The sequence below is a fragment of the Orcinus orca genome, chromosome X, assembly GCF_937001465.1.
Source record: "Orcinus orca chromosome X, mOrcOrc1.1, whole genome shotgun sequence".
Taxonomy (NCBI): Eukaryota; Metazoa; Chordata; class Mammalia; order Artiodactyla; family Delphinidae; genus Orcinus; species Orcinus orca.
Genome location: NC_064580.1, coordinates 14,218,926 through 14,245,838, shown reverse-complemented (window position 1 = coordinate 14,245,838; position 26,913 = coordinate 14,218,926). Strand labels below are relative to the sequence as shown.

Here is a 26,913-nt window from a genome sequence, read left to right as displayed (position 1 = left end):
CTGAACAGGCCGCAGGTTTAGCCTACTAGGGAGGCCCGGCGGCTTCTGCAGTCACAAAACACCCGCGGCCTCTGCAAAAGGCCCCCTTTGCCTCCGACAAACCCTACCTCGGCTCGACCAGGCCCCAGAAAAGGCCAGTCGGCTGGAGGAAGAACTTTCGGGTGCAGAGAATTGCATGCCCGCGACTGTCAGGGAGACTTTGAGGGCACAGTAGTCTCTCGAGACTAGAAACCATTTTCCTTTCTCGCTCTGAGATTTCGCTTGGCTAAGCGGCGACAGCCTCCCTGCCCCCTACCCCCACCGCCACGGCCACGGCCGCTGCAAGCAGCCACGCCCCGCGGCCTCAGGGCTCGCCGCCCCGGGGCTCGCAGCCCCCACGCAGCTTGCAAGCCGCGCCTCCTTTCGCCCCACCCCCGCGCGCCCCCATCCGCCCCCGCGGCCGGCCCTGGGAGCGCCGGGCGAGTCCTTGCGCCTGCGCCTCGCCGACTTCCTGCCGCGGAACGCCCCGCCCACCCCTAGAAGCCCGCCTCCGAACGCCGCGTGAAACCTGCCTGCCGCACGTCATTGGTCGAGGCGACGAAGCCGTCGGCTCCCAGGCCCGCCTCGCCACCGCCTCTCACTTTTCCCAGGGCGGATGCGCCTGCGCTCAGCTGCCTGGGCGGGCTGGGAGGCGCGGGTTGAAAAGTCTCGTTCCAAGTTTGGAGAGAGAGAGAAGAGCGCCTCAGACCTCGGTACCCGTAAGCGGGGAGGAGGTGAGAGAGAAGGACGCAGCGTCTGGGGAGCACCCAGGCTGTAAGACGGAGCTCAGGCTTCGAGAGCTAGAAGTGTGTGACGTGCCTGGGAAAGGCAGGAGTGCCTGCGGTTGGGCTGCTCTTGGCTAGCAAGGGGAGTCCGAGGAGGCGGCGAGGGGCGAACACCCGACGCAAGATGGCGAGTAAAGAGAGTAAGAGGCCCTGCGGGGCGGCGCACGGCGGGGGGCGGCGGGCGTGCGAGGCCGCGGCACGCGCCGGCGAAAGGCGCGAATTGGCGTGAGGAGCAGGGGGCGGGGCCGGGCGCGAGGCTCGGCGCGCGGCTCGAGGGGCCTACGCGGGACGGGGCCGCAGCGCGGAGGGCTCCGAGCACTTCCGGAGCCGGGCGTGGGGCCGCGGGTTGGGCCCCCTTCCCGCCACCCTCCCCTCCCGCCACCCCCCTCCAGCGGCGGCGCTCCCTAGGCCCCCGGGCGGAGGCGGCCTCTGCCGCCGGAAAGCGGGCACGGCGCCTCCTAACACGCGCGCGCGTCGACCGCCTCGGGGTCGCGGCCCTTGTCCGGGGGATTCTGGAACCCGCTGGCTTATGGCTGCCGACGCGGGCTTCGTGGGATCAGAGGCCTCTCCTGGTGGGGGATGGAGGGAACGGGCTGATGGGTTTCTGCTACACGTGGATTCGTCTCGCCGGGTGGGTCGGGGAGGTCCTTTACATACGGGTCGTCATCTTGGAACAGGTGCGAACAGCTGTAACCTGCAAAGCAATTGCGTTGTCTGTGTAATTACCCAATTTTGTATACGCAGGCGGTATTGATTTTAAAGTGCAAAAAAATAAGCTCCCTGGTGTTCATATTCTCTCCACGTTCTGGAAGAGCAGTTGGTTGTTCGTGTCCAAATTAGAGGTAAAGGGAAAGAGGAGATAAGGTGTGGTCGTCTTGAGGTGACCTCCAGTGGAGATTGTGACTCCGATTCCTCTCAGCCACTTAATCGTGTGGGCTTTCTCCAAATTTCAGTGTTTGAAGATACTGTGGAGGAGCGTGTCATCAATGAAGAATATAAAATCTGGAAGAAGAATACACCGTTTCTGTATGACCTGGTTATGACCCATGCTCTTCAGTGGCCGAGCCTTACCGTTCAGTGGCTTCCTGAAGTGACTAAGTAAGGGTTTCTGGCAACTTTTATTTCGCATAAATTTAACTATTGACTTGAATTTCCTAGGGTTTTTTTTTGGCGTTTTATACATAGAACATACGCAAGTCATCAATTTAGACCTTGCGTGATGTGGCAGGTGATTTTTATTTTCAGGACTTAAGCGATTTATGGGGTGGTTTCTGACGTATAAATGTGGCGTTAAAAGGGGACAAAGAATCTGTTGTGAGATTAAGGATATATGTAGGATGCACTGGATATATTTGACATTTCTTGGACTTAAATATAGATCAGCATTTCTTTGGGCCCCAGACTAATGGATTTCTTAATAACTTTATGGGAAAATAGCATGTGTACAGAAAAGTGCACAAATCATAAGCGTGTGGCTTGATGAATTTTTACAAAGTGAATACACCCTTGTAACCAGCCCCCAAGATGAATACGTCTTAATTGGCAAAGGTGAAGAGAATTTAGCAGCAGTTCACCAACGAAAAGGTGGTGGTGTTGGCTTATAGTATGGGATACACTTTGAGGTTGCTGTTGGTTTTTATAAGAGTGTTCTTTGCACCTCTTTGTAAAATTTCTCTGGTAATAATTGCTGACATTTATTGAGCACTTAGAACAGGGCCTGGCGCATCTGAAGAGCTTTATGTCCTATTTGGTTTAATACAACAGTACAATAATTACTTTTTATCATTCTTTTTTTTAAATCATGTGGAAACTGGGGCTGAGATATGACATAACAGGCCCCAGGTCACACAGTTGGTAAGTGGTGGAGCAGGCTTTCAAACCCAAACCAGGTGGCCCCAGAGTTGAGGCAACCTCTGCACTAGGTTATCTTTCTCATACAGTTGCACTTTTCCTAGTAGGAACTTGGCCTTGTACTTTATTTTTTTTTAATATAAATTTATTTATTTATTTATTTTTGTCTGCGTTGGGTCTTCATTGCTGCGCGCGGGCTTTTCTCTATTTGTGGCAAGCGGGGGCTACTCTTTGTTGCGGTGCGCGTGCCTTTGTACTTTAAAAGTGTATTAATTTTTGAGTATTGTGAGCATATAACTTAATGAGGATTAATCAAACTCTAGAGAGGGGATTTTGCAAGAACTTTTAAAAATAAGAGTAAATTACCTTCATATAAAACTCTTCATATGATGGCCAGATTTTCCATATGTGAACATTGACTTCCATACAGTTAGGGACTTCCACTGGGCCTCCCAAAAATCTCAATGTAAATGTGCAGATGTGGGAAGAAGAGCCAAGAACTAAATAGTGGAGGTTTCTAATCCTTGACATTTATAACTTTGACCGTCAAATGCTTAAGGGTATTGAGGTTCTGGTTTAGAGCATCATGTGCATTTGACTCTTTGTGTCTTCCTGTTAAGCAGATGATTTACATTGGCTTGGATCTTTTTGACCTACTCTAACTGTAGAAAAGAGCCGAGGCTTTAAAGTTAGAGACGTGAGTTTGAATTCTGCCCCTTGCTTCTTAGCTTTGTGAATTAGGGCAAGTTGGTCAGTCTCTATCCTGGAGTAGTCTGGTCCGTAAATGGAGGTGCTCATGGTTCTGACAGCCTACACTTGAGGAAGTAAATAAGATCGTGCATGTTTAAGTGCTGGCACAGAGTGAGTACACAGTAAATGGTGACTGATGGTAATTCTCCCACCCTTTCCTATTCAGAAATCATTTGTTAGGGTGGAATATCTCTCTTTTTCCATTTGTATTTCAATGAATGCTGTTTACTGAAGTCTTTTTATTTTTATTTATTTATTTTAACATCTTCATTGGAGTATAATTGCTTTACAATGGTGTGTTAGTTTCTGCTGTATAACAAAGTGAATCAGCTGTACATATACATATATCCCCATATCTCCTCCCTCTTGCGTCTCCCTCCTCCCACCCTCCCTATCCCACCCCTCTAGGTGGTCACACAGCACCGAGCCGATCTCCCTGTGCTATGTGGTTGCTTCTCACTAGCTATCGGTTTTACGTTTGGTAGTGTATATATGTCCATGCCACTCTCACTTTGTCCCAGCTTACCCTTCCCCCTCCCCGTGTCCTTAAGTCCATTGTCTAGTAGGTCTGCGTCTTTATTCCCGTCTTACCCCTAGACTTTTTTTTTCTTTAGATTCCATATGTATGTGTTAGCATACAGTATTTGTTTTTCTCTTTCTGACTTACTTCACTCGGTATGACAGACTATAGGTCCATCCACCTCACTACAAATAATTCAATTTCATTTCTTTTTATGGCTGAGTAATATACTGAAGTCTTTTTAAAATGTTACCGATAACATGTTTTGCGTAAAGATTTTAAAATTATAGATCTGTGTATATCAGCCTTATAGATCTGTGTATATCAGCCCAGATATTGCTTTTTTTTAATTTATTTTTTTTTAATTTTTTAATTTTTATTTTTGGCTGCTTTGGGTCTTTGTTGCTGTGCGCAGGCTTTCTCTAGTTGCGGTGAGCAGGGGCTACTCTTCTTTGCAGTGTGTGGGCTTCTCATTGCAGTGGCTTCTCTTATTGTGGAGCACGGGCTCTAGGCACATGGGCTTCAGTAGTTGCAGCACACAGGCTCAGTAGTTGTAGCTTACAGGCTCTAGGGCGCAGGCTCAGTAGTTGTGGTGCACGGGCTTAGTTGCTCCATGGCATGTGGGATCTTCCCAGATCAGGGCTCGAACCCATGTCCCCTGTATTGGCAGGCGGATTCTTAACCACTGTGCCACCAGGGAAGCCCCCCAGATATTACTTTTATATTAACACTTAGGAACTTAACAGAAAATACTTTAACTAAATTATATATTCCATGGTGTTCTTTGCATGCAAAGAAGTGGGATCTGGTTGTGGTACGTGCAGTGGCTCTGGGAATGCAAGAAAATGCCAGCCAGCCTGCATTCTTGGGTGTTGAGGACGGCTGTCTGGTGCTTTGCAGGGTTCTGTTTAGGGTATGAAGGGACTGTGATTGTGTTTCGTCACTATGTAGGACAGTAAAAATGTTGGCTACTCTTATAGCCTGGCTCTTTGAGAGATAGGCTCTACTCAACCTCATCAGGCTGGCCTTCTGCCTACATACAGCATGCTTCCGAATGATTACTTGCACTTTCTGAGCTGTTGTCCTTAAATTCACTTAGGTGATCATCCATATAATTGATTTGGCTCTTTAAACTTTTTATTTAGGTATTTCTAAGAAATTATTTTCCAAAACTGCTAGATCATTATTTCATATCTCTTAATTGGATAATTTCTTAAACATGTTAAGACTTACTCTCTACCTAAAAACCTGTGTATACATTCAAACTCAGATGATACAAAACTGCATAAGTCCCCTTTCCACATCCTCTATTCTCCCAGTTCCCTTACCCAGAGTGGAGGCAGTCCTTGTTTGGTGATTTCTTATCCATCCTGCCGGCATGAAGAAGTACATGCTGTGTCCCTCCATCTTTTTTTCTGGTAGCAAGTTGTTGACTTGACTTTGCATCTTAGTTCCCTGACCATGCCCCCTGCAGTGGAAGCATGGAGTCCTAACCACTGGACTACCAGGGAATTCCCAATTCACTTGACTTTTTAATTAGAAGTTTATATTGGAGACTTTTTTCCTATCAGCATGCTTATATATATGTTCTTTTGTTTTAAAGGCTCCATAAAATTCCGTTTATGGATATACTATAATTTATGTCACCAGTTCCTTATTGATGGATATTTGTTTTCAGTCTTTTGCTGCTTCAGGCAATGCTACTGAGAATAACCTTGTGATAATCTGTGGTTGTTGGGTGAATGTCTTAGCAGTAGAGTTAAAGTGGTCAAAGGATTCTGGCACTGAAAATGCACAAGGTCTTTTATAATGAGTGCTTCTGCAGCCTTAGGTGCATCCAGTATTGGAGGAAAATAGATATTGATTGGCTCAGGAAAATAGGCTTGTATTTTAATGATGGAGATGAAAGAATTTGTAGTAAAAAGAAAAATCCTTATGTGATGATCGGGTCAGGGGAAACCAGAATAATTGAATTTTAGAGTCAAAAGGAGTTTTTCAGACCCTCTAGTCCATCTGTGGTCCTGCTCCTTAGAAAGGTCATATGATGGATTGACGTGTTTAACCTGTAACTTTACCTGCTGGTCTTAGTTTTTTCTGCTTAATGCCATTAAAAAGAAGTCACTTTCTTCCTTTTATGTCAGTCCTAACATTGCTCTGTGCTGCCTCCTTTCTCTCAAGTATTCCTATTTCTTTTCAAACGGTTCTCATGAGATATGTTTAGGTTCCCTTTCATTTTAAGCCACTATTCCTTGTAAAGGTTTCATTTTGTCCAAATCCTCCTAAAGTACATTGCTAGAGCCTAATTTTCTAAGTGTAGTTTTTCCAGTTAAAAATGAGTGAATGCTCATGTGTTTTGCCTTCTTCCCTATATAAGTTCATCTCAGATGAAATTAATTATCTTTTTTGATAGCCACGTCGTATTCTTGGTCACTGAATGCACGTCGACTCAGACCCATGTCTTTTTTCAAATAAACTGCTGTTGCTTAGCCATGGCTGCATTATTCTTTTCTTGGAGTTTTTGTGTATTTATTGCTGTTTTTTACCCTAAGCCAAATATTGGTAAAATTTCATCTTGTATTTTTTAGTTATTAATAGATTTTTAAAAATAAATTTATTCACTTTTATCTGTGTTGGGTCCTTGTTGCTGCACGTGGGCTTTCTCTAGTTGTGGTGAACGGGGGCTGCTCTTTGTTGCGGTGCGCGGGCTTCTCTTTGCTGTGGCTTCTCGTTGCGGAGCACCGGCTCCAGGCGCGCGGGCTTCAGTAGTTGTGGCTTTCGGGCTCTAGAGCACAGAGTCAGTAGTTGTGGTGCCCGGGCTTAGATGCTCCGTGGCATGTGGGATCTTCCCGGGCCAGGGCTCGAACCTGTGTCCTCTGCATTGGCAGTCAGATTCTTAACCACTGCGCCACCAGGGAAGCCCAGTTATTAATAAATTACATGCCTAGAAGTAACCCACAAACCTTTTTTTTCTAAACCACTGAATCCTTTGTGCAACTGGAATTTAGAAACAGATAGTCTAGGCTGTCTGATGCTGGGGCCCAGAGCCTTACTTCTCAGCCTTCCTTACTGAGATGGGACCATGGAACACAGGTGAAAATTGCTCTTCTAGATAGTACAAATGGGAAAGCATTGTTAATAGATCCAGATGCAGAATCATTGCTTAAGCATTGTTAATAGATGCAGATGCAAAATCATTTCTTGGACCAGGGTGCCAAGAGGTATCAGTGATTTCTTCAGCCACAAAGTGAGTTTCCACAGAATAGGGTAACAAAGACCCACCTCCCCTCTCCCGTAAAAATGAGAATGCCTATTTTATAAGCTTTAAGCACCGTAAATATAAACAAGGGGTTTTCACGTAGTGCCATTTTCACTCATAACCTGTTGTTTAGGTGAAGAAACTGAGGCACACAGGGAAGTTGTGATTTAAGGAATTGCGTATAACTAATTTTAGTTTGAGCCAGGATTTAAACCCAGTTTTTCTGACTCAGCACTTTTTTTTTCCGTTGTACTTTGTTGCTTCTTACTCGGAAACCAGAAACAACTAGTGTATTTAAAATTGAAGATTTTTTTTTAGGCAATAAGTCATGACTTATGAACATGGGGATGGGTGATGGACTGGATTTGTTAGCAACTGATTTCTTAAAGGATTAGTATGACTTTCTTTCTTTCCTAAACAGACCAGAAGGAAAGGATTATGCCCTTCATTGGCTAGTGCTGGGGACTCACACATCTGATGAGCAGAATCATCTTGTGGTTGCTCGAGTCCATATTCCGAATGATGATGCACAGTTTGATGCTTCCCACTGTGACAGTGAGAAGGGTGGTAGGTATACCATATATTCCAGCATTGGTGTCAAGGAATAGGCCTCTAATTATATGCTATTAAAACGTTGTACTAATATCTTTTGGCCCAGCAGTTTAACTTCTAGGACTTTATCCTACAGAACTACTCACCCACATGTGCACAAGGATTTTACAGTAGCAGTATTTGCAAGATTGAAAAATTAGGCTCAACCTAGCAACCCAGATGTTAGTTCATAGGAAGTTGGTCAAACACATTATGGTATGTTTGAAATACTGTGCAGCAGTTACTAAGAATGACCTAACTTTGAATTTTACACACAGACAGGGAGATAAATCTGTATGCACTGGTATGGAAAGGTTTCCAAAATAAAGTGAGTAACTGGTATGTGTGATTATAGTAACTGTTTTGGTAACAGTAAGAATATGTGTTGGTGTAGGCATAGGAAAAAGTCAGGAGGCATTTACACCAAACAGTTAATAGTGGGTTTTTTATGGAAGCTGTTGACTCCCATCCCCCAATCCAATCATACATCCCCCTGTTTTGGTATTCCCACAACCATCCAAGTTTGGTGATTTTGCTAGGAGGACTCACAAGACTCAGCAGATTATGCTCATGGCTAAAGTTTGTTACAATGAAAAATACAAAAGCAGCAGGAAAAAGATAAGCATCAGGGAGTCTCAGGGAGTCTACAGAGGTCCAGCACAAGTCTCATCCAGGGCCACACAGGATGTGCTTTCCCTCTGGCAGCAAACGACAGGGACAAGTGTGGACTATCTCTGCTCAGGGACACCCATTCGAGGGTCAGGGTCTCAATCTTTCATGGCGGTTGGTTTTGTAGGCACATCATATTGGCAGCCAGCCATGACAGCTGAACTCGGGACCCCCGTAATGAAATCAGGTGCGTATCATCAGTCTTGATATTTGTGCAAAGCAACCCTGACAGACTGGTATAGCATGGTCCCTTGCTTCAGATGTACCCCACAAAATCAACCCATCAGTGACATCGAGAACATTCTGAGGTCATGGTCCCAGGAGTTGGTCAAGGGTCAGTCATGGGCCCAGTGTCCGTCAGAACTGTGAGGGCTAAGCAACCAGACCTGCTGGGTTAGTGCTTTCCCCACAGCCCCAAATGGTTGAATAGAGCTTTCTTATTGAAAATAAAATTCTACTTTTTAGCTAAAGTCTTGCCACGCCTACTCCATTCCTCCTTGCTTGCTTCTCCAGAATTCATCACGGTCCTGAAATTAGTGTGCCGTTTTCAACTATTTGTATTTTTTATTATTCATACAGTAATAAACATACATAATGTTGTTTTGCAGTTTGCTTTTTTCATTCAGTTTTGTCTGTGTATACTATGTAAATGCCTAGGTCATTCTTTTAACAACCGTATAGTATTCCATTATGCTTAAACCTTAATTTATTCTTCTATCAAGGGGCAGTTGGATTGTATCTGTGTGGGTGTTTTGCTGTTAAGAGCAATGCTTCAGTGAACATCCTTGTTCCATCTCCTCATACACGTGGGAGAACTTATGTAGTGGAGTGGAATTGCTGAGTTGTGTGGTATATTCATTGTCAACCTAAAATAATATAAACCTTTTCCAAAATGATTTACTCAGTTTACCACTTCCACAATTCATAGTCCATTACCCTACAACCTTATGCATTATTTCTGTAAATATTGTTGTAATCAGAAAAATTTTAATGGCTGTTAGTCCTAAACTATGTACTTAATTGGACTTTCAGCTTAAGAATTAGTCTCTGTGCATGATACATGGAGATATTGTTATTAGTAACTTGTCCAGTGAATTACATTCTAACAAGTGACTACAGTAATTCACAGTTAACGCCTTTTAAAATTTTCAGTTATGGTATTTTTAATGGATACTATTGTCATTAAGATAGTGATTTTTCAAGCTTTTCCTTTTGAGTTTGAGAAAACAAAGCCCTGTGTACACAGTAAATCTTACCTGGAAGCCCAGCTTTTATTAAAGGAGAGCTGTTCAGTTTGTTTTCACTAAAGGAATTTGGAAACTTGAGTATCTTTGTAGCAGAAGGGTGAGAAAGAATCCTTGGGGTCCACGGTGGTGGGAGATTGAAAATATAAAAGCGGCAGCTTTGGAGCAGGGTCTCTGGTGGTGGCAGGTGATAGGATCAGGAGGGGTGTCTTGGAAAGGCTGAGGCATTTTCTTCCATTGACTCGATGGGAAGGGGAAGTGCTAAGAGGGAAATGGGTGATTGCGTATGGTTGTGTGAGAGTTGTTGTGTGAAATGGGCTATGACTTTGAGCCTCAGAAATAGTAAGCAGTGTTTGCCATAGAGAAGAATGGCTAAATTCATCCCCCCACCCCCGGCCCCGTGGCTTGCGGGATCTTAGTTCCCCAACCAAGGATCAAACCCGGGCCCCGAAGTGAAAGCACTGAGTCCTAACAACTGGACCGCCAGGGAATTCCCAAGAATGGCTAAATTCTGATAGTAAGGCATGGGAGCTAGTGTTGCTTGAGCATTCCCACATAGCAGGGCCTGGCTGAAACTGAGAAAAGGCTTACTGCTTTCGGTGTGTTTTCGCCAGGCCCCAGCCAGTCTGTTTTAGTTGTTACCTGCCTGGTTTCATTAGGCATTTGAGTTAGTGTTACTTGACCTGAGACACAGGGTGAGCTGAAAAGGAATGTGCAAAGGAGAAGAGATATAGGTCAGGAAGAAGTAACAGTTATAATGTGAAGCCTCCGAATTTTTTCAAGTCAGCAACTAATTCAGATTTGTATCTACGAGCACAAAAGAGAACATGTTCTTGTTTGCTCTTATCTGCTTAGATGTTCTCTACTTGTATTCTTTCTGCTATCACCTTGCTTCTGCTCCGAAGTTACACTTTTTATGTGGCTTTCTCACTTTTCCAAGGCCTTTTTTTTCTCCCAAGGCCTTTTTAGTAACTATTTAACATTGTAGTCATATTCCTACACCAGATAGGGAGGTTAGCCCACTCATTTTAGCTTTGGCACTCCACTAGCAGTTGAACCGACATGTTCAACTGGATTGAATGTGTTCAGGGATTCTGGTGGAACTGACGTACGTGTGTGTGTGTGTGTGTGTATCTGTCTGTCTGCCTGTCTGCCTGTCTGTTTTGGGATTGAGTGGGTGTTAGTTGGATTTCCGATATGAGGATGTTTTTGACTTTAGACTCAAGGAGTGTTCATACTCCTGAGGATGAACCTGTCTTAATGAAACCTAAAATACAATTCTAATTTCAGCACTTCCAAATGAGTTGTATTTTAACTAAAAGGCTGAGGTGTGTTAATTGTGTGGTTGTTTGAATTTTCGTGAATAATTACATCATCTTCACAACTGAAAGAAGCTTATTTTTAAATGTTTTAAGTCCAAGGTGGAACTGAACTGCATAAAATAGGTATCAACATTTTCCAATTCACATGGGCTTCGAGAATAAATTAATTCCAAGTGACAAGCGAGCCTATATTTTTGTGTTCTTGCGTGCCCTCTCTCCCTCTCTCTTGGCAATTTGTGTTGTATTCTGTCAGATTAAAATCTCAGGTTGATTAAACTGAGTGACTTGTGAATTTTAATCGTAAGTGTATGTGTTTATTTCTTTCTTCTCACATTAGAATTTGGTGGCTTTGGTTCTGTAACAGGAAAAATTGAATGTGAAATTAAAATTAACCACGAAGGAGAAGTAAACCGTGCTCGTTACATGCCGCAGAATCCTCACATCATTGCTACAAAAACGCCGTCTTCTGACGTGCTGGTTTTTGACTATACAAAGCACCCTGCTAAACCAGGTATGTAGTAATAAAGTCAGACCATTGCTTGACCCTTCTTCTTGATTCAAAATGATAATAGCTTTGATGTCATTCAAACTAGTATACTCTAATTTTTAAAGGTTTAGAAATTGTTTCAGGGGTCCCGAAACCATGCCAAGTTCAGTGATTTAACAGAAGAACCTCACAGCAGGTTATTATATTCCTGGCTAAAGTTTATTAGAGCAAAGGATATAGAGCAGAAAAACGGGAATAAAAACTGGCTAAGGTTTATTACAGCAAAGGTTACAGAGCAAAGGCAGGAGGAGAAAGATACACATCAGGCAGAGTCCAGAGAGGTCAGGCATAGTCTTGTGAATCCTTCTCCTGTGGGGCCACATACCACAGGGGCATAAATATCTCTGCCCAGGGAAGCCCATTTGAGTCTCAGTGTCTGGGGATTTTATGGAGGTCTGGTCACACAGGTACATTCTGCTCTGTGACCAGCCATGGTAAGGGAAACTCAGGACCCCAGCAGTGAAGCCAGATGCATCATGAATCTTGCTCAACAATCCTACAGGTCTCGACAAGCTGCCACAGCATGCCCCACTGCTCTGGGCATACACAGCTTCATCAGACGGCGACATGAAGAATTTTGTGAGAGTCACATTCCCAGGGGCTGGCTAGGTCAGTCATGGTTGCAGGCTACCTTGGAGACATGCAAGGACTGAACAGCCAGACCTGCTGTGTTAACTGTTTCCTCACAAAAATGTTCTTAAAACTGGACTTGGAGCTGGGGTGGGTTGTCACCATGTAAATTTGTGGGCTGGTATAGTTTTCAGTATTTTGTGTTAGAGCTTAGTACTAGGTTTTGCAAAGGAACAAGTCATTTTATGGTCACGAAACCTGGTTTGCATTGAGTATTTGAAATGAAGCACAGAGAACAGCTTTTCAGGGAAGCAGAGAGAACAGCTTTTCAGGGTGGTCGTGGGTGAAACCAAGTCCTTGCTTGTGTGTGGTGCTTTTCCAGGCATTATGATAAATGTTACGGCTCACTCAGGAGTGGGAATTTGCTCTTACCAGTTCTGATAAACAGATAATCACTTAGTAGTTAATGTATTTCTTTTTCTTTTTTTTTCTTTTCTTTTCTTTCCTCCTTTTTTTTTTTTTGTTTTTTTGTTTTTAGACCCAAGTGGAGAATGTAATCCTGATCTTAGGTTAAGAGGCCACCAAAAGGAAGGCTATGGTCTTTCTTGGAATTCTAATTTGAGTGGACATCTCTTAAGTGCATCTGACGACCATGTGAGAAACCTATTCTTCCTAATCTACTCATGCACTGAGAGTTAAAGACTGTGTCACGGACAGCTCTGCACTGATGGAGACTAATAGATGAAAGGTTTTCTAAGATAATACTGATTGTTGTGATAACATTTCCACAGGATTTAGAGAAATGGTTATCACACTGCCCTTTTGGAGCCTTAGAATTCCACAAAGCTCTTTTGAAGCAGCCTTAGAGTGGAAGGAAAGTGGGCAAAAGGTGTCCCATTATTTAACAGTGGACCTCTGTAATGGAGACTCTTTAAAGTGTTTGTGAGGCCTGATTAATATAAATTACATTTTAGTTTAGTTGTTTTTTGGTTTTTTTGGGTTTTTTTGTACTGTTTTTTAAGTGTACAATCTGTAGGTTTTAGTATATTTACAAAGTTGTGAAACCATCACTAGTATCTAATTCTAAAACATTTTCATCAAATGTCACAAAAAGTAACTCCATACCCATTAAACAGTCACTCCTTCCTTCCCTGAGCTCCTGGCAACCACTAGTTTACTTTCAATCAATAGATTTGTCTTTTCTTGATATTACATATAAATGGAATCATATAGTATGCGGCTCTTTCTGTCTGGCTGCTTTTATTTAGCATTAATGTTTTCAAGGTTCATCCATGTGAAAGCAGTGTCGGTACTTCATCCCTTTTTATGGCTGAACAATACTCCATTACATAGATATACCACAATTTATTCATTTATCAGTTGGTAGACATTTGGGTTGTTTCCCCTTGGGGCTACTTTTGAGTATTGCTACTCTGAACATTTTTGTACAGGTTTTTGTGTAGGTATGTTTTCATTTCTCTTGGGTAGTCACCTAGGAGTTGAATTACTGAGTCATGTGGTAACTTTATGTTTAGCTGTTTGAAGAACTGCCAAACTTTTCCAAAGCAGCTGCACCACTTCACATTCCTACCAACAATGTATGAGGCTACCAGTTTCTCCATGTCCTCACCAACACTTGTTATGGTCTGTCTTTATTATAGCCATTCTAGTGGGTGTGAAGTGGTATTTCATTGTGGTTTTGACTTATATGTACTAATGGTGTTGAGCATCTTTTCATGTGCTTACTGGCCATTTCTGTACCATCTTTGGAAAAATTTGTATTGAAATCCTTTGTCCATTTTCATTTTGTATTTCCTTGAGAGTGCTTTATATATTCTAGATTCAAGTCCTTTATCAGATATATGATTTTTTAAAAATTTCTCCCATTCTTTGGGTTGTCTCTTCACTTTTTTTTTCCCCCCCGGTATGCGGGCCTCTTACTGTTGTGGCCTCTCCCGTTGCGGAGCACAGGCTCCGGACACGCAGGCTCAGCGGCCGTGGCTCACGGGCCCAGCCGCTCCGCGGCACATGGGATCTTCCCGGACCGGGGCACGAACCCGTGTCCCCTGCATCGGCAGGCGGACTCTCAACCACTGCGCCACCACGGAAGCCCTCTTTTCACTTTTTTGATGATTTCCTCTGAAGCCCAGAAGTTTTAAATTTTGAGTTCAGTTTATATATTTTATGTCACTTTTGCTTTTGATACCATATCTAAGAAACCATTACATAGTCCAACATCACAAAAATTTACACCTATGTTTTTTCTAAGAATTTTACAGTTTTAGCTCTTATATTTAGGTCTTTGATCCATTTTGATATGGTGTGAGGTGTAGAGGTCCAACTTCATCCTCTGTGTGTGGCTATCTAGCTTTCCCAGCCAATCTTTCCCTGTTGAGTTGCCTTGGCATCTTTTAATATAAAGTGTTTTAATTAATGAAAAGTACCACACAAATGCAAAGTGATCTTGTTAATTTATTATAGATCAACGTTTGTAGCATTCTTGCCACTAACAGCCCCATATTTTTCTTCATGGTTCCCATGCTGTAAGCCTGAAGTGTCTGGTATGACTCCAAGTACAAGCTGAGAGTAGACTTCTGGAGCTTTTGAAAGCTCATGTAACTTGGCCACAGTTAGCGTTTTATGTCAGCTTTGTGAGAGAAGGTTACTTGCCTTCTTCCTTAGTATATCCCCATACCTAGAACAGGGCCTGTCACATCACAGACCTTCTTTATTTGTCTGTTAATTGCAGTTTCTGTTCAGCTTTTTGAAATATTGAAAGTAGGCAATTGGCCCAATCAAGATTGTTTAGTTACAAACAACCAAAACCAACTCTGGCTGATGGTTTTGTTTTGTTTTGTTTTCTATAATTTTTCTCTACATTTTTGTAAATTTTAAATTTTTACTATTTTTATTTTTTGTTTTTAAGGATATTCTTCAGGGGCATTTTCTGAGTGCTTTTAAAAAATACCTCTTTTAATTTGTTTTTAAAAAATAAATGTATACCCCCTTCACCTATTTCTCCCACCCTCCACCCCTGGCAACCACCAATCTGTTCTTTGTGTCTATGAGCTTGTTTTTTGTTGTTGTTTTTAAGTTTCCATATATAAGAGAGATCATGTGGTATTTGTCTTTCTCTAACTTACTTCGCTTAGCATACTGCCCTCAAAGTTCATTTTGTCACAGATGACAAGATTTCCTCTTTTTATGGCTGAGTAGTATTCCATTGTGTATATACAGCACATCTTTATCCGTTCATGCATTGATGGATACTTAGGTTGTTTCCTTGTCTTGGCTATTGTAAATAATGCCACAGTGAACATGGGGGTGCAGATATCTTTACGAGTTAGTGTTTTCGTTTTCTTTGCATAAATACCCAAGTGGGATTGCTGGATCATGTGGTAGTGCCATTTTTACTTTTTTGAGAACTTCCATAACTGTTTTCCTTGGTGGCTGCAAAGATGGTGCTGGCTGATTTAAACAGAAAAGTAATTGATTGGAAGGGCCTTGGGTAGGGTAGCTCACAGAAGTGCTGTGATGGCTAGAAAATGGTCTGGAAAAGAGGGGAGGCCGGGTCGTTGACCCAAATTAGGCCAGTGAGGATGTCATTCTTGCCACCCTTGGAAAGTGGATGTAACACCCCCGCCCCCCAATCATCAGAACAGATTCTCCTTTTGTTGCTGTTCACAATTCAAAGACCTGGTCAGATGATTGAGCCCATGTCATGTTCTTGCAACCATGCTCCAAGGGAGGCCGGGAAGCAAGGGTCTACCTCAGTTCTCTGGAAGGAAGCTTTCCTTTGTTTCCCTCAAAGTGAACATCCTCCCAACAGGGAGGATGGGTTATACTCAGGAACTTAACTGCTAGTACTTTTTGAAGACACCAGGCTGGGAGTTGCTAGTCATAATTAATAGCTGACGTTTCCCAAGGGCTCCACATATGCCAGGGATCTTGCTAATGTTCCCAGGATCCTTCTGAGGTGAGGAACAGGTGATGGCAAGAGTTCCACACGTTCCGTCTCTTCCATGCATGTACATTGTGCAAGTACCAACAGAGACTAAGGGCCATGTGTATTATGTAACAGAAACCCTTTCAGGTAAAAAAAGTGATTTATAAAGAGATGAAGCTGATACTAGTGTCAGTGGAATTAGGTCGAATATAGCTTAATGGAATTACCTCTTGTTTTAAACCATTGAGATGAGAATCATTGCTCTATAGCTTGCAGTATTTTTTCATGGAAACTTAAGACTTTTCTCAACTATTTTTATGATGAGATGTTAAGAAGAGACTCAACTCCCAGAGCCTGCTGATCTGTGATCTTTGAGGTGTGGGCAGGCCCTGTGGCGTCTTCCAGTAGCCTCATAGGGGTTCCTAGGTCATTCACCTTTTGCACTTCCCGATGTGTGTAGTGGTTTCTGCCATGAAGTGAGACTTGGCCAAAGGCTTTTGCTTTTTAAGAGGCATATTTTAGTTTTAATTCCCAGTCTCCCAACCCAGCGTTAAGTTTTAAGATGTGCATTTCTGTTCAGTAGATACCGAACACCAGGCTGTCAGTGTTGTGTTGTGTAATCTGGGTGAATTTTAGATACTTGACTGAATGTATGTAGGTGGAAACTCTATCTTGAATTTCTTGCCTGCCACCATGCTGTCTTCCTGTCCCCATTACACTGTATCTTCCTTGCCCTCTGCATCTCAGATTGTGGAAGCTGTACCAATACACTCTTCTGTTTATGAAGCTTTACTTTTGTTTATATTTCCTCCTCGTGTTTATTTGTAACTTTTATATAGTTAAGTAGTTTTGTTTTTAATAAAGGTGTTTTAAATAAGGTGTTAGCATTTAAATTCAGTATCTTATAACTTGTTTTGTTCCTTCTTCAGACTGTCTGTCTGTGGGATATTAATGCAGGACCAAAGGAAGGCAAAATTGTGGATGCTAAAGCGATTTTTACTGGCCACTCGGCTGTTGTAGAGGATGTGGCCTGGCACCTGCTGCATGAATCATTGTTTGGATCTGTTGCTGATGATCAGAAACTTATGATGTAAGGTGGAAAATTCAGTGGGGTCTCATTATATGGGTGTCCTGAATGGCCATCAGTGATTGTGGTGGCCTGTGGTTTGATTTCTTTTTTTTGTAATTATGTCTTGGCCTTCAAAAAAAAGAAAAAAAATAGCTTTAGTGAGGTATAATTGACATAATAAACTGCAAGTAGGTATGGCCTTTTTACATAAAAGTTACTGTGCTGTATGGTTGAACACAACTTTTTATTTAGAAAAAGAAAGGAAAACAGGTATGTACACACAAAGAAACATGCTTAGGGCAGTGGTATGTATCAAAATTGGGATCAGGGTGGTTTGCATTGAAGTTGAGGGAGAGAGTGATTGCATCAAGGCATGGCCACGGGGCTGCATTCAACTGCCTGGAATGCTTTTTATCTCATAAGCTAATATCTGAGGCAAACAAAGCAAAACACGGAAATTTGACAAGGCTAGGTTGTAGGTATCAAATTGTTATTTTCTTTATGTAGTATTTTGTGTACGCTTGAAATAGCTGGTAATCCAGACAGGAACGTAAGGAACAAGAAAGCAGAAATAGCCCTAGTTCGTTTTGCGCAGGTTTAGCACATATCAGTTAGTGGTTGGAAGTCCAACTCTGCGTGGTTGGTGTCCCTGAAGGGGCGAGTTAGCGAGAGAACAGTGGCGTGGGGTGGTGCTGGTGTGGGCGCCGAGCGTTGGGGAGAGAGGCTGGGTCGGGTTGAGCAGCCTGCTCGTGTGCTATGTGCCTTGCTTGTACCTTTGTGTTTTAGATGGGACACCAGGTCCAACACCACCTCCAAGCCGAGCCACCTGGTTGATGCGCACACCGCTGAGGTCAATTGCCTGTCGTTCAATCCCTACAGCGAGTTCATTCTCGCAACTGGCTCTGCGGATAAGGTTTCTTAAGTTTTTGCATACTTGGTGTTTACAAACCCAGTGGTCTTGTTACTGCAATATTTTAAAATTCTTATGTAAAGTGCATAAATGAATTCCTTTTCATTTATTTTTCTTCAGACTGTAGCTTTATGGGATCTGCGTAATTTAAAATTGAAACTCCATACCTTCGAATCTCATAAAGATGAAATTTTCCAGGTATGTGACAGTTTTCTGATATCTGTCAGATTTTAGTAACGTTTTGGTAGAGGGAAATCAAAAAATTTTTTTCTTTTATATCATGGTCAGTGGGCATTGTTTTTTTGTTGTTGTTTTGTTTTTTTTGGCCAAACCTCGTGACTTGCAGGATCTTAGTTCCCCGACCAGGGATTGAACCCACGCCCTCGGCAGTGAAAGCGCAGAGTCCGAACCACTGGACTGCCAGGGGAATCCCTGTTTTTTATTTTTGAAAGCTCCTCTTCTCCTATGTAAGTTAACTAGTGAGAAATAACTTGGATCTTTTTAGAAACTCTTAGTTCAGAAGTAGAAGGAAAAAACCTTGCAAAATAGGATCAGTTTAAAAAGTGAAGGGAGTTCCCTGGTGGTCTAGTGGTTAGGATTCGGCACTGTCACTACTATGGCCTGGGTTCAGTCCCTGGTCGGGGAACTGAGATCAGCGGTGTGGCACGGCAATCAATCAATAAAATAAGTAAATAAAATTTTAAAAAGTGAAATCCAGAGATTCTTCCCTTAAGGTATATCAGCATGGTGGGTCCTCTAGTGAAAAATATCTTGTATGTGGTTTAAAACAGAGATTTGCATAGGCTAAAATATACTTCATTGAAAATGTTAAAAGCTTCTGGGATGGTTTTGGGGCTGAATAAGTTTATTTGGACCCCTAGCTGAGTTCCCTTGTGTTGGGGAGTATGACCTTCCTGGGGGAAAGCTGAGGAGATGGTCCAACAAAATTGAGTTATTTGCAGTGAGGTGGATGGACCTAGAGTCTGTCATACAGAGTGAAGTAAGTCAGAAAGAGAAAAACAAATACCGTATGCTAACACATATATATGGAATCTAAGAAAGAAAAAAGGTCATGAAGAACCTAGGGGTAAGACGGGAATAAAGACAGACCTACTAGAGCATGGACTTGAGGATACGGGGAGGGGGAAGGGTAAGCTGGGACGAAGTGAGAGTGGCATGGACATATATACACTACCAAACGTAAAACAGATAGCTAGTGGGAAGCAGCCGCATAGCACAGGGAGATCGGCTCGGTGCTTTGTGACCACCTGGGAGGGTGGGAGGGAGGGAGACACAAGAGGGAAGAGAGATGGGGATATATGTATATGTATAACTGATTCACTTTGTTATAAAGCAGAAACTAACACACCATTGTAAAGCAATTATACTCCAATAAAGGTGTTTAAAAAAAAAAAAAAGAGTACCTGAAGGGACAGAACAAAGAGGGTGAGGGCTTGTAGGCCAAGGAGAGGGTATAGAACACGAAATGGGAAAATGTCAAGGATTAGAACAATATCCACAAACTTAGGAACGGATGATTCTTTACATTTTCAAATATGTATTGCTAGGTCCACTGGTCTCCACATAACGAAACTATTCTGGCTTCAAGTGGTACTGATCGCCGCCTGAACGTGTGGGATTTAAGGTAACTCGGTATCTGGTGACAAGAAATTGCATAAATATGCTAATCTGGCAGATTATGTAGTAATTCATAAACTAGAAGAGCAATTTGCTAACCCCAGTTTAATAAGTCTAATATTAATTTTAAGTACCTTCCTGAAGAGTCTGTTCCATAAAATAGAAGTGAATCAGCAAATGGACTGTAAAGTAAATTTATGCATATGTGAGTTTTGTTTTTCTATTGATAATTAGGACTGAAGTCAGGGGGCGGGGGTGCATGTGTGTTTCAACATCAAAATGATGGCATTGAAAACACTTCTGCTGTAGAAGGGGGTAAAGACATTAGCTGTTCATGTCTCCTTGGGTCACACTTACACCTGCAGGACTAGTCTTTCTCAGGTTTTTTACCATTTGCTCTTCTGTGCTTTCATTGGTTCTCTTTGCAGGTATGAGCTCCCGCTGTGGGTTGTGTAGCTGCTGGGGTAAACTTGGGAACAGGATAAGCACAGCCCGTGCTGTCAGAGATCTTAAGTTCTTCTGGGCGCTCATTGTGTAAAGAGTTGCTCCCAATTCTTAAAGTTCCTTGACTGCAGAGTTGCTGTTGCAAGAATTTCAGACTCCTTTGCTTTTTTTGAGCCTTTAGAGCCATTAATAATGTTCCGTTACATACATCTCTGTAAGATGTCCTTATCTCAAATTTAAATCATTAAATTCCTGAAAATAACTTCTTTCCTACCTGTATTGCTTTGAAGTGGACTAAGTTTTTAGTCAAGGCTGCCTTACTTACAGAGACAGTAGACCCACTTTTCAGTGTATGGAATAGAGACACTGCAGAAAATGCTTGTGTTGTAAAACTGCTAAACATCTAATGTTCTGTGTTCTTATGGAACAAACTCTGGCTGTGACAGATGCTTGAAAATGTAGAGAATCTTTAAAACAGACACTTGAGTGATTTTTTTTTTAACTTGAAAACAATTTTAGTAGTAAAATTAGAAACCTTAAACAAAAACTACAGTGTTGTATGAACTGGTGCAGCAAGGTTTGAAAGTCTGATGTCCTGGCAACTGGATTGTCTTTAGGGGTGCCGTAAATAAATTTGCAGGCATTGTATAATTTCTTCTTAAAGTTTATTCATGTCTTGCTTGCTGTTAAAAGCATACATTAGATAAAATTATGGATTAAAATGGTCGATGTTAGCGATTGTTCTCCTGACAGTGGTAGGAGAAACATAATTGTCTAGCAGTCCCATGTGTTTGGCTTGTTCGATTAGCTTTATTGGAAAGAAAAAGTCTAGCACATGGAAAGTTGTGTATTTTGGCTGTATTTTTTTTTTTTTTAAGCAGCTATTACTAGCAAAGTCCACCTGTGTACCTAGGTATCAGGGCTGATGATTGGTGTGTAACGAGTGATTTCACTGTTGGAACTGCTGGCAGCAAATTCTACAAATTGACGTTTTTAAGATAAGAAAAAATTAAAACTTAACCTTTCCTTGGCTTATATATTCCATAGTTAAAGTTGTTTTGTTGTCATATCTTTAGACACATCTACAGTACTGATGTGTAATTGTATTTCACTCCTGGGATGAAAAAGGCTTTAAGAGTGAAGTGTAGGGACTGGGCATCAGTTCTTCTGTAGATATTTTATATTCTTTTCACCTTTTAATCCTAATGCAGGAAACACCTCAGTTAAAATAGTGAATGAATTTTAAGTTAATATTTATTAACAATAATTACTATTCTTCAGCTTCAGTTATGAACGGCTCTTATTACCATTTCCAGGAAGTAAGCACCACACCCTCCCACCAAATAATTAATACAAAAACTCTAACCGATAACACTAGAGAAGTAAGTTGCTTTTAGAGTGTGTGTTTTAGGTTGGGATTTGTGGGCTGATGCTGGCTTTGCAAACATAGATGCTAGAAGAATTTCAGTAATGAAGGCATTGTGTTCTTTCTCAATAGCAAAATTGGAGAAGAACAATCAGCAGAAGATGCAGAAGATGGGCCTCCAGAACTCCTGGTATATATTGGCTTTTCTTAATGCAAGATGAAATGTCATATGCAGACTGGACTATTTGTCATTGTTTCATGTATCTGGAAAATGAGTCAAGAACTTCAAATTCTAGCTCTTGAAGATGATTTCAAATTGGAGGCCTTGGAGGTTATTGTGATAGAGTTTTGACATTTATTGAAAATAGTAAATAGAGCCCAGTAGGTTTTACCAATGTTTCACTAAGAATAATTTAGGCTCCTGGAAAAATAGTGTATAATAATTTCTCACTGATTCTCTCAATTATGATGTTTCTGAGGGTTTGGGGGTGAGGGGCATTGATATTCAATTAGCAATACTTAACACTTTCTAACAGTATGGAAAAACTTAATGACCTGATTAAGTTCCCTGCTCAGAAAAATGAATGCTTCCTCGATCTTGTTGATGCCAACAGTGCCCACCATCTTCCTCCCATTCCTAATTAAATTATCTTGGCATCTCCTTGGCCCTTTGAAGGTTTGCATGGTGGTATCTGTCCTCATCCTTCCTGACTCTGAGTCCTTCATTGTACACTTCAGGTCACTTTTCTATGATTCATTGCCAGACTTGGTAATGGTTCTTTGTCCTCACTCTGAATTCAACATTTATCTCCACCAGTCATTTGGCAGATAACCACTCGTTCCTCTGTAACGTATATTTAGCTCTTAGGCCAGTACTAATTTTTGGAATGCTTGGGCTTTGCCCACCACTTTTAAAAGGTAAAGAAGGCCATTGAGGATGAGCCCTGCACACAGAAGATGTTCACTAGATGCCACATAGTATGGCCATCCGAGACCCCCTTACTCCTTGCCCTGTGTGTTACCGTGCCTGACGTACTAGCACGTTCAGTGTTAATACTTCTGCTTATAGTATTTCTCAATAAAGTGCTACCATAGACAGATGACAGCATCTAAATGCTGTATTCTGTATTGGGTGTCTTAATTTGAGAAGTCTGTTTTGTGATGCAGGGCCTCGTAAATTTTTTAAGTCTTTTTTTAGCTAAGGTGTTGCTACCAACCATTTTTACTTTTTTCTTTTTTTTTTACTTTGTTAACGCTTACTGAGATATAATTTACAGATCATACAGTTCACTGAAGTATACACTTCAGTGATTTTTACTATGTTCATAGAGTTGGACAACTGTCACCACAAGTCAATTTCAGAATATTTTTTTTACCTCAAAAAGAAATTGTACCCTTAACCATCACTTCCCAGTCTTCTTTTGTGAGCCCCCGGCTACCACTAATCTACTTTCTATCTCTCTAGATTTGCCTGTTCTGGATGTTTCATATGACAGGAATCATGCAGTATGTGGTCTTTTGTGACTGATCCTTGCACTTAGTGTATAATGTTTTTAAGGTTTCCTGCTAGTTTTTGATATTGCAGGGAGAGGACAATGTATTTGTACAATGTCTCTGTAACAGTTTCATGGGCCTTGACAAAATCCACTAGTATTTTGCTTCTTTTTTCATGAGAGTCTGAAATCAAGGGACATTTAAGTGTAGTAAACTGGATACTAACAAGAATTTAAATATAACAATGTCTTGATTTAATGACTCCTGTATATATTCCAAGCCTGTGGTCTGAAAGGATTTTCACTTATGTCCCCTTTATGACTATATTTAAAAGCTGTTTATCCCATTTTATACTAGGTAAAATAGTTATTGCATATAACCTAATTGGTGGAGATAGATCTCACTGTCAAACTAAAGTCAAATCTGACTTTCTGTCAGGAAGGGTGACTTACCAGTTCATAACAAAGTATTCATATTCTCCATGTGAAAATTGTTGTTTTTAATTTTAATTTTTTTTTTGGCTACACTGGGTCTTGGTTGCTGTGCGCAGGCTTTTTCTCTAGTTGCAGTGAGCAGGGGCTACTCTTTGTTGTGGTGTGCGGGCTTCTCGTTGCAGAGCATGGGCTCTAGACCACAGGCTCAGTAGTTGTGGTGCACGGGTTTAGTTGCTCCGCGGCACATGGGATCTTCCCAGACCAGGGCTCGAACCTGTGTCCCCTGCATTGGCAAGCGGATTCGTAACCACTGTGCCACCAGGGAAGTCCTCTTTTTTTTTTGGCTGCGCTGCGTGGCACGTGGGATCTTAGTTCCCTGACTAGGGCTCGAACCTGCGCCCCCTGCAGTGGAAGCACGGAGTCTTAACCACTGGACCACCAAGGAAGTCCCAAGAACTGTTTCTTCTGAATCTTAATTCTAAGATAAATAAAGCCCAGTGCAGGAAGTAAGACTGCCCGCTTCAGCATTTCTTAGCAAATATCTCGGTTTAGGTCTTATGGGGGACCTTCTGGAGTCCCAAGAATTCTTTTTTTCCCCCAGCCTTGGGGCAGTGTGCCTTGGAGAGATTGAAGGATGGCTGAGAAGTATGCCTTTCCATTAGTAAGGGGGAGAAGGGGATCTTTCAGGGGGCCACAGAAGAACCAGGAGACTCCAGGTTGGCCAGTTTTAGGAGAGTATGTATAACATAAGACATCCTGGAAATGTATGACCTTGAATATTTGTATCTATATATTTGCTAATGAGGCAGAATTTTAGTGTTAATTATATTAGCTATGGAAATGGCACTGTGGTCGTGAAGGAAAATGTCCTTTGTTTTTGGTGATGCAGGCTGAAGTATTTAGGGGTTAGGTGTGCTGTCTGCAACTTTGTGGTGGCTCAGCAGGTGGTGTGTTAACGAAATAGTATTTGGGGAACCTAGGTGATGGTTATCCAGGCGTTCGTTGTACTATCCTATCACCTTTTTTGGAGGGTTTGGAAGTTGCCAAAATCAAGAGTGGTGGAGGGCTGGCTTACTAAGCCTGTACCACCCTCACTCCAAACTGCAGTTCAGCGACCCGTTACAAGACTGATGCTCTAAAAACTAACTTCTAACATGAGATATGAAACCAAGGCTTTTTTTCTTCTTATTAACAGTTTATTCATGGAGGACACACCGCCAAGATATCAGATTTTAGTTGGAACCCCAATGAGCCTTGGGTCATTTGCTCGGTGTCCGAGGATAACATCATGCAGATATGGCAAATGGTGAGCCTAAAGTATTTATTTTTCCTCAATGACTATCTTGGAGAGATTTTACTAATGATGTAATGTAATAGACATATATCAAACATTTAGGTACATATTATATCAAATATTTACAGAAAGTCTGAAAAGACCTTTTTCCATTTTAACAGCAGTCTTTAAGTTCAATATGCACCTGTTGGGTTGGGAGAAATCTGTGCACGTTGATGTAGACATAGCACCTGCTCCGATTTTCATGATCGTTACGCCCTTTATCAGCTGGGCTCTTGGCATCACTGCTCCATGTCCAGTGTCTGATATGTCGTAGGCATGAAGGATACGGGAGGAAACATCAGTGCGTTCACACTGAGATACTGAGTTCTGTGGTGATGTGCACTAAGCACTTCAGGACTATCACTCCGTCGAAGTGTCTGAAATGCTTTTGGAAAACACCTTTTATGGATAACTGAAATAAGTAGTAGTGCATGGGCAGCTAGGTGTGTGTGTGGAGTTACATGCTGGCAAATAATTTTTGAGAACACTGGCGTGCCTTTTCCTCATGAAATTTATTGGTCTTTGGGGGTAAAACAAAAAGGAAACTAAGTTTTACTCCAAAATGTGTCCACATTTAATTTCCAGCACTAAATCACGCTGGCCAGTGACAGCTAAAATCTGGATAGAACTAGTGAATGCTATTTTTAGATAGTCTTGTAAAATCTTTGGGGAGTTTTACCTCTGATTTTATTTGGTTGTCTCCAGGCTGAAAATATTTACAATGATGAAGAGTCAGATGTCACAACATCGGAACTGGAGGGGCAAGGATCTTAAACCCAAAGTATGAGAAACGTTTCTATTGAATGTAATGCTACACAAATGCTTGATTTATCAAGCGCCAAAATGGCATTGTATAGTAGAAAGTCTAAGTGGGGTGGCATATGGCGTTCTTTACCTTCTGATCCTAGCACTTTTCAAGTGAGCTATTGCGTACTGTATCATATTGTAGCTTTTAGGGAAGAAAGGAATGTTGCTTAAGAAAGATCATCAGCCATTGTTTTAAAATACAGTAGCAGGGTACTGCCTTTGATTCAACTATTTTAAGTCCTTGTTTTCTCAAACTAAGTGCTTGCTCTTCCTAAATATGCAAGAATAATTAACTTTTACACTTTTTCCCTCCAACACTTCTTGATTGGCTTTGCAGAAATAAAGTTTTAAAATAAACTTTGTTTTATTCTTTTAGAACCTGGGTTGGGGGTGTGTGTGTGTGTATGGATGGATCTATGTATGTCCCTTCATGAGGAGGCTGTCAGGGTATACATGCTGAGAACTACCTGAATTTCTTTCCAAGGTACGCGATGGTATCCTATGCAGACGTGGGGAGAAGTTAGGTGTCTGTATTTTGTGCTTGATTGGTGAATCTAGAACTACCTAAAACTTAATGTCATTTGACCCATATGCTATTTCTGCCTTAACTTGGGCAGCTTTAAACAAACACGAGATTTCTCCCCAAGAAAGAAAAGCTTGTGTGGCAGGTGAGCAAAGGGGACAGACTGGCCTGCAGCTTGGCCCTCAACCTCTTCTGTGAGGCCTGCCAGCTAGGGATGGTTTTCGCATTGATTTTTTTTTAAGAAATATTTTTTAAGCATTTTAGTCAGTCAGTCAGTCGCACTGCACATTCCCTGACCAGTGATTGAACCTGGGCCCCAGGCAGTGAAAGCGTAGAGTCCTAACCACTGGCCAGCCAGGGAATTCTCTACATTGATTTTTAAAGGTGGTTTGTTGTTTAGGAAGAAACAACCACAGTAATCCTAAAATACTTACTTGCTGACTTACCTGACTTACAGGAAAAGTTTGCCAACTCCTTCGTATATTTGACTATATGTGCTTAAATACTTTTTGTTCACCATCAAATAAGGTCTTTTCCTATGTGCCCCTGTGTACATACCTACTCTCCTGCTGTTGAGATAGGTACACCCTGGAATGTGCTAAGAGCACCCAAACTGAAGAAATCCAGTCCTTGTAGATTTTTGAAGCTCTGACAGCAACTACACTGTAGAGTTTTCCTAGTTCTCTATTTTAGAGGTTAAAAAAAGGGTCTGGCTACATAAAACTCGTCTTCTGTCACCCAATCTGAGTGGCTGGTGCCCCATCTTCTTTCTTGAATCATACAATAATGAAACTATTTTTTAAGGCACAAGGAACAGTATCTA

General features: G+C 41.9%; 1 protein-coding gene across 4 annotated transcripts; it reads left to right on the top strand.

The window, feature by feature from the left end:
- The first annotated feature begins 624 nt into the window (after positions 1-624).
- RBBP7 (RB binding protein 7, chromatin remodeling factor) lies at positions 625-25,924 on the top strand. Of its 4 annotated transcripts, none has more exons than XM_049704762.1 (13): positions 635-943; positions 1,757-1,901; positions 7,602-7,747; positions 8,568-8,627; positions 11,371-11,517; positions 12,662-12,777; positions 16,999-17,159; positions 17,925-18,051; positions 18,169-18,246; positions 19,617-19,693; positions 21,629-21,686; positions 24,620-24,730; positions 25,466-25,924. In XM_049704762.1, exons 1-13 carry the CDS (start codon positions 928-930, stop codon positions 25,532-25,534), a joined length of 1,311 nt encoding a protein of 436 aa, XP_049560719.1. In that variant the 5' UTR covers positions 635-927; the 3' UTR covers positions 25,535-25,924. The 4 variants fall into 4 exon arrangements, with proteins under 4 accessions (XP_004269697.1, XP_004269696.1, XP_049560719.1 ...); XM_033427899.2 differs by having other exon boundaries at positions 11,344-11,517; XM_004269649.2 differs by lacking the exon at positions 8,568-8,627 and having other exon boundaries at positions 625-943.
- The last annotated feature ends 989 nt before the right edge of the window (positions 25,925-26,913 follow it).

Coding starts and splice junctions, on each gene's coding strand:
- RBBP7 (XM_033427899.2), top strand. Junction 8,628..11,343: donor GACCCCCGTAATGAAATCAG/GTGCGTATCATC, acceptor TTCTCACATTAG/AATTTGGTGGCTTTGGTTCT. Junction 17,160..17,924: donor GATGATCAGAAACTTATGAT/GTAAGGTGGAAA, acceptor TTTGTGTTTTAG/ATGGGACACCAGGTCCAACA.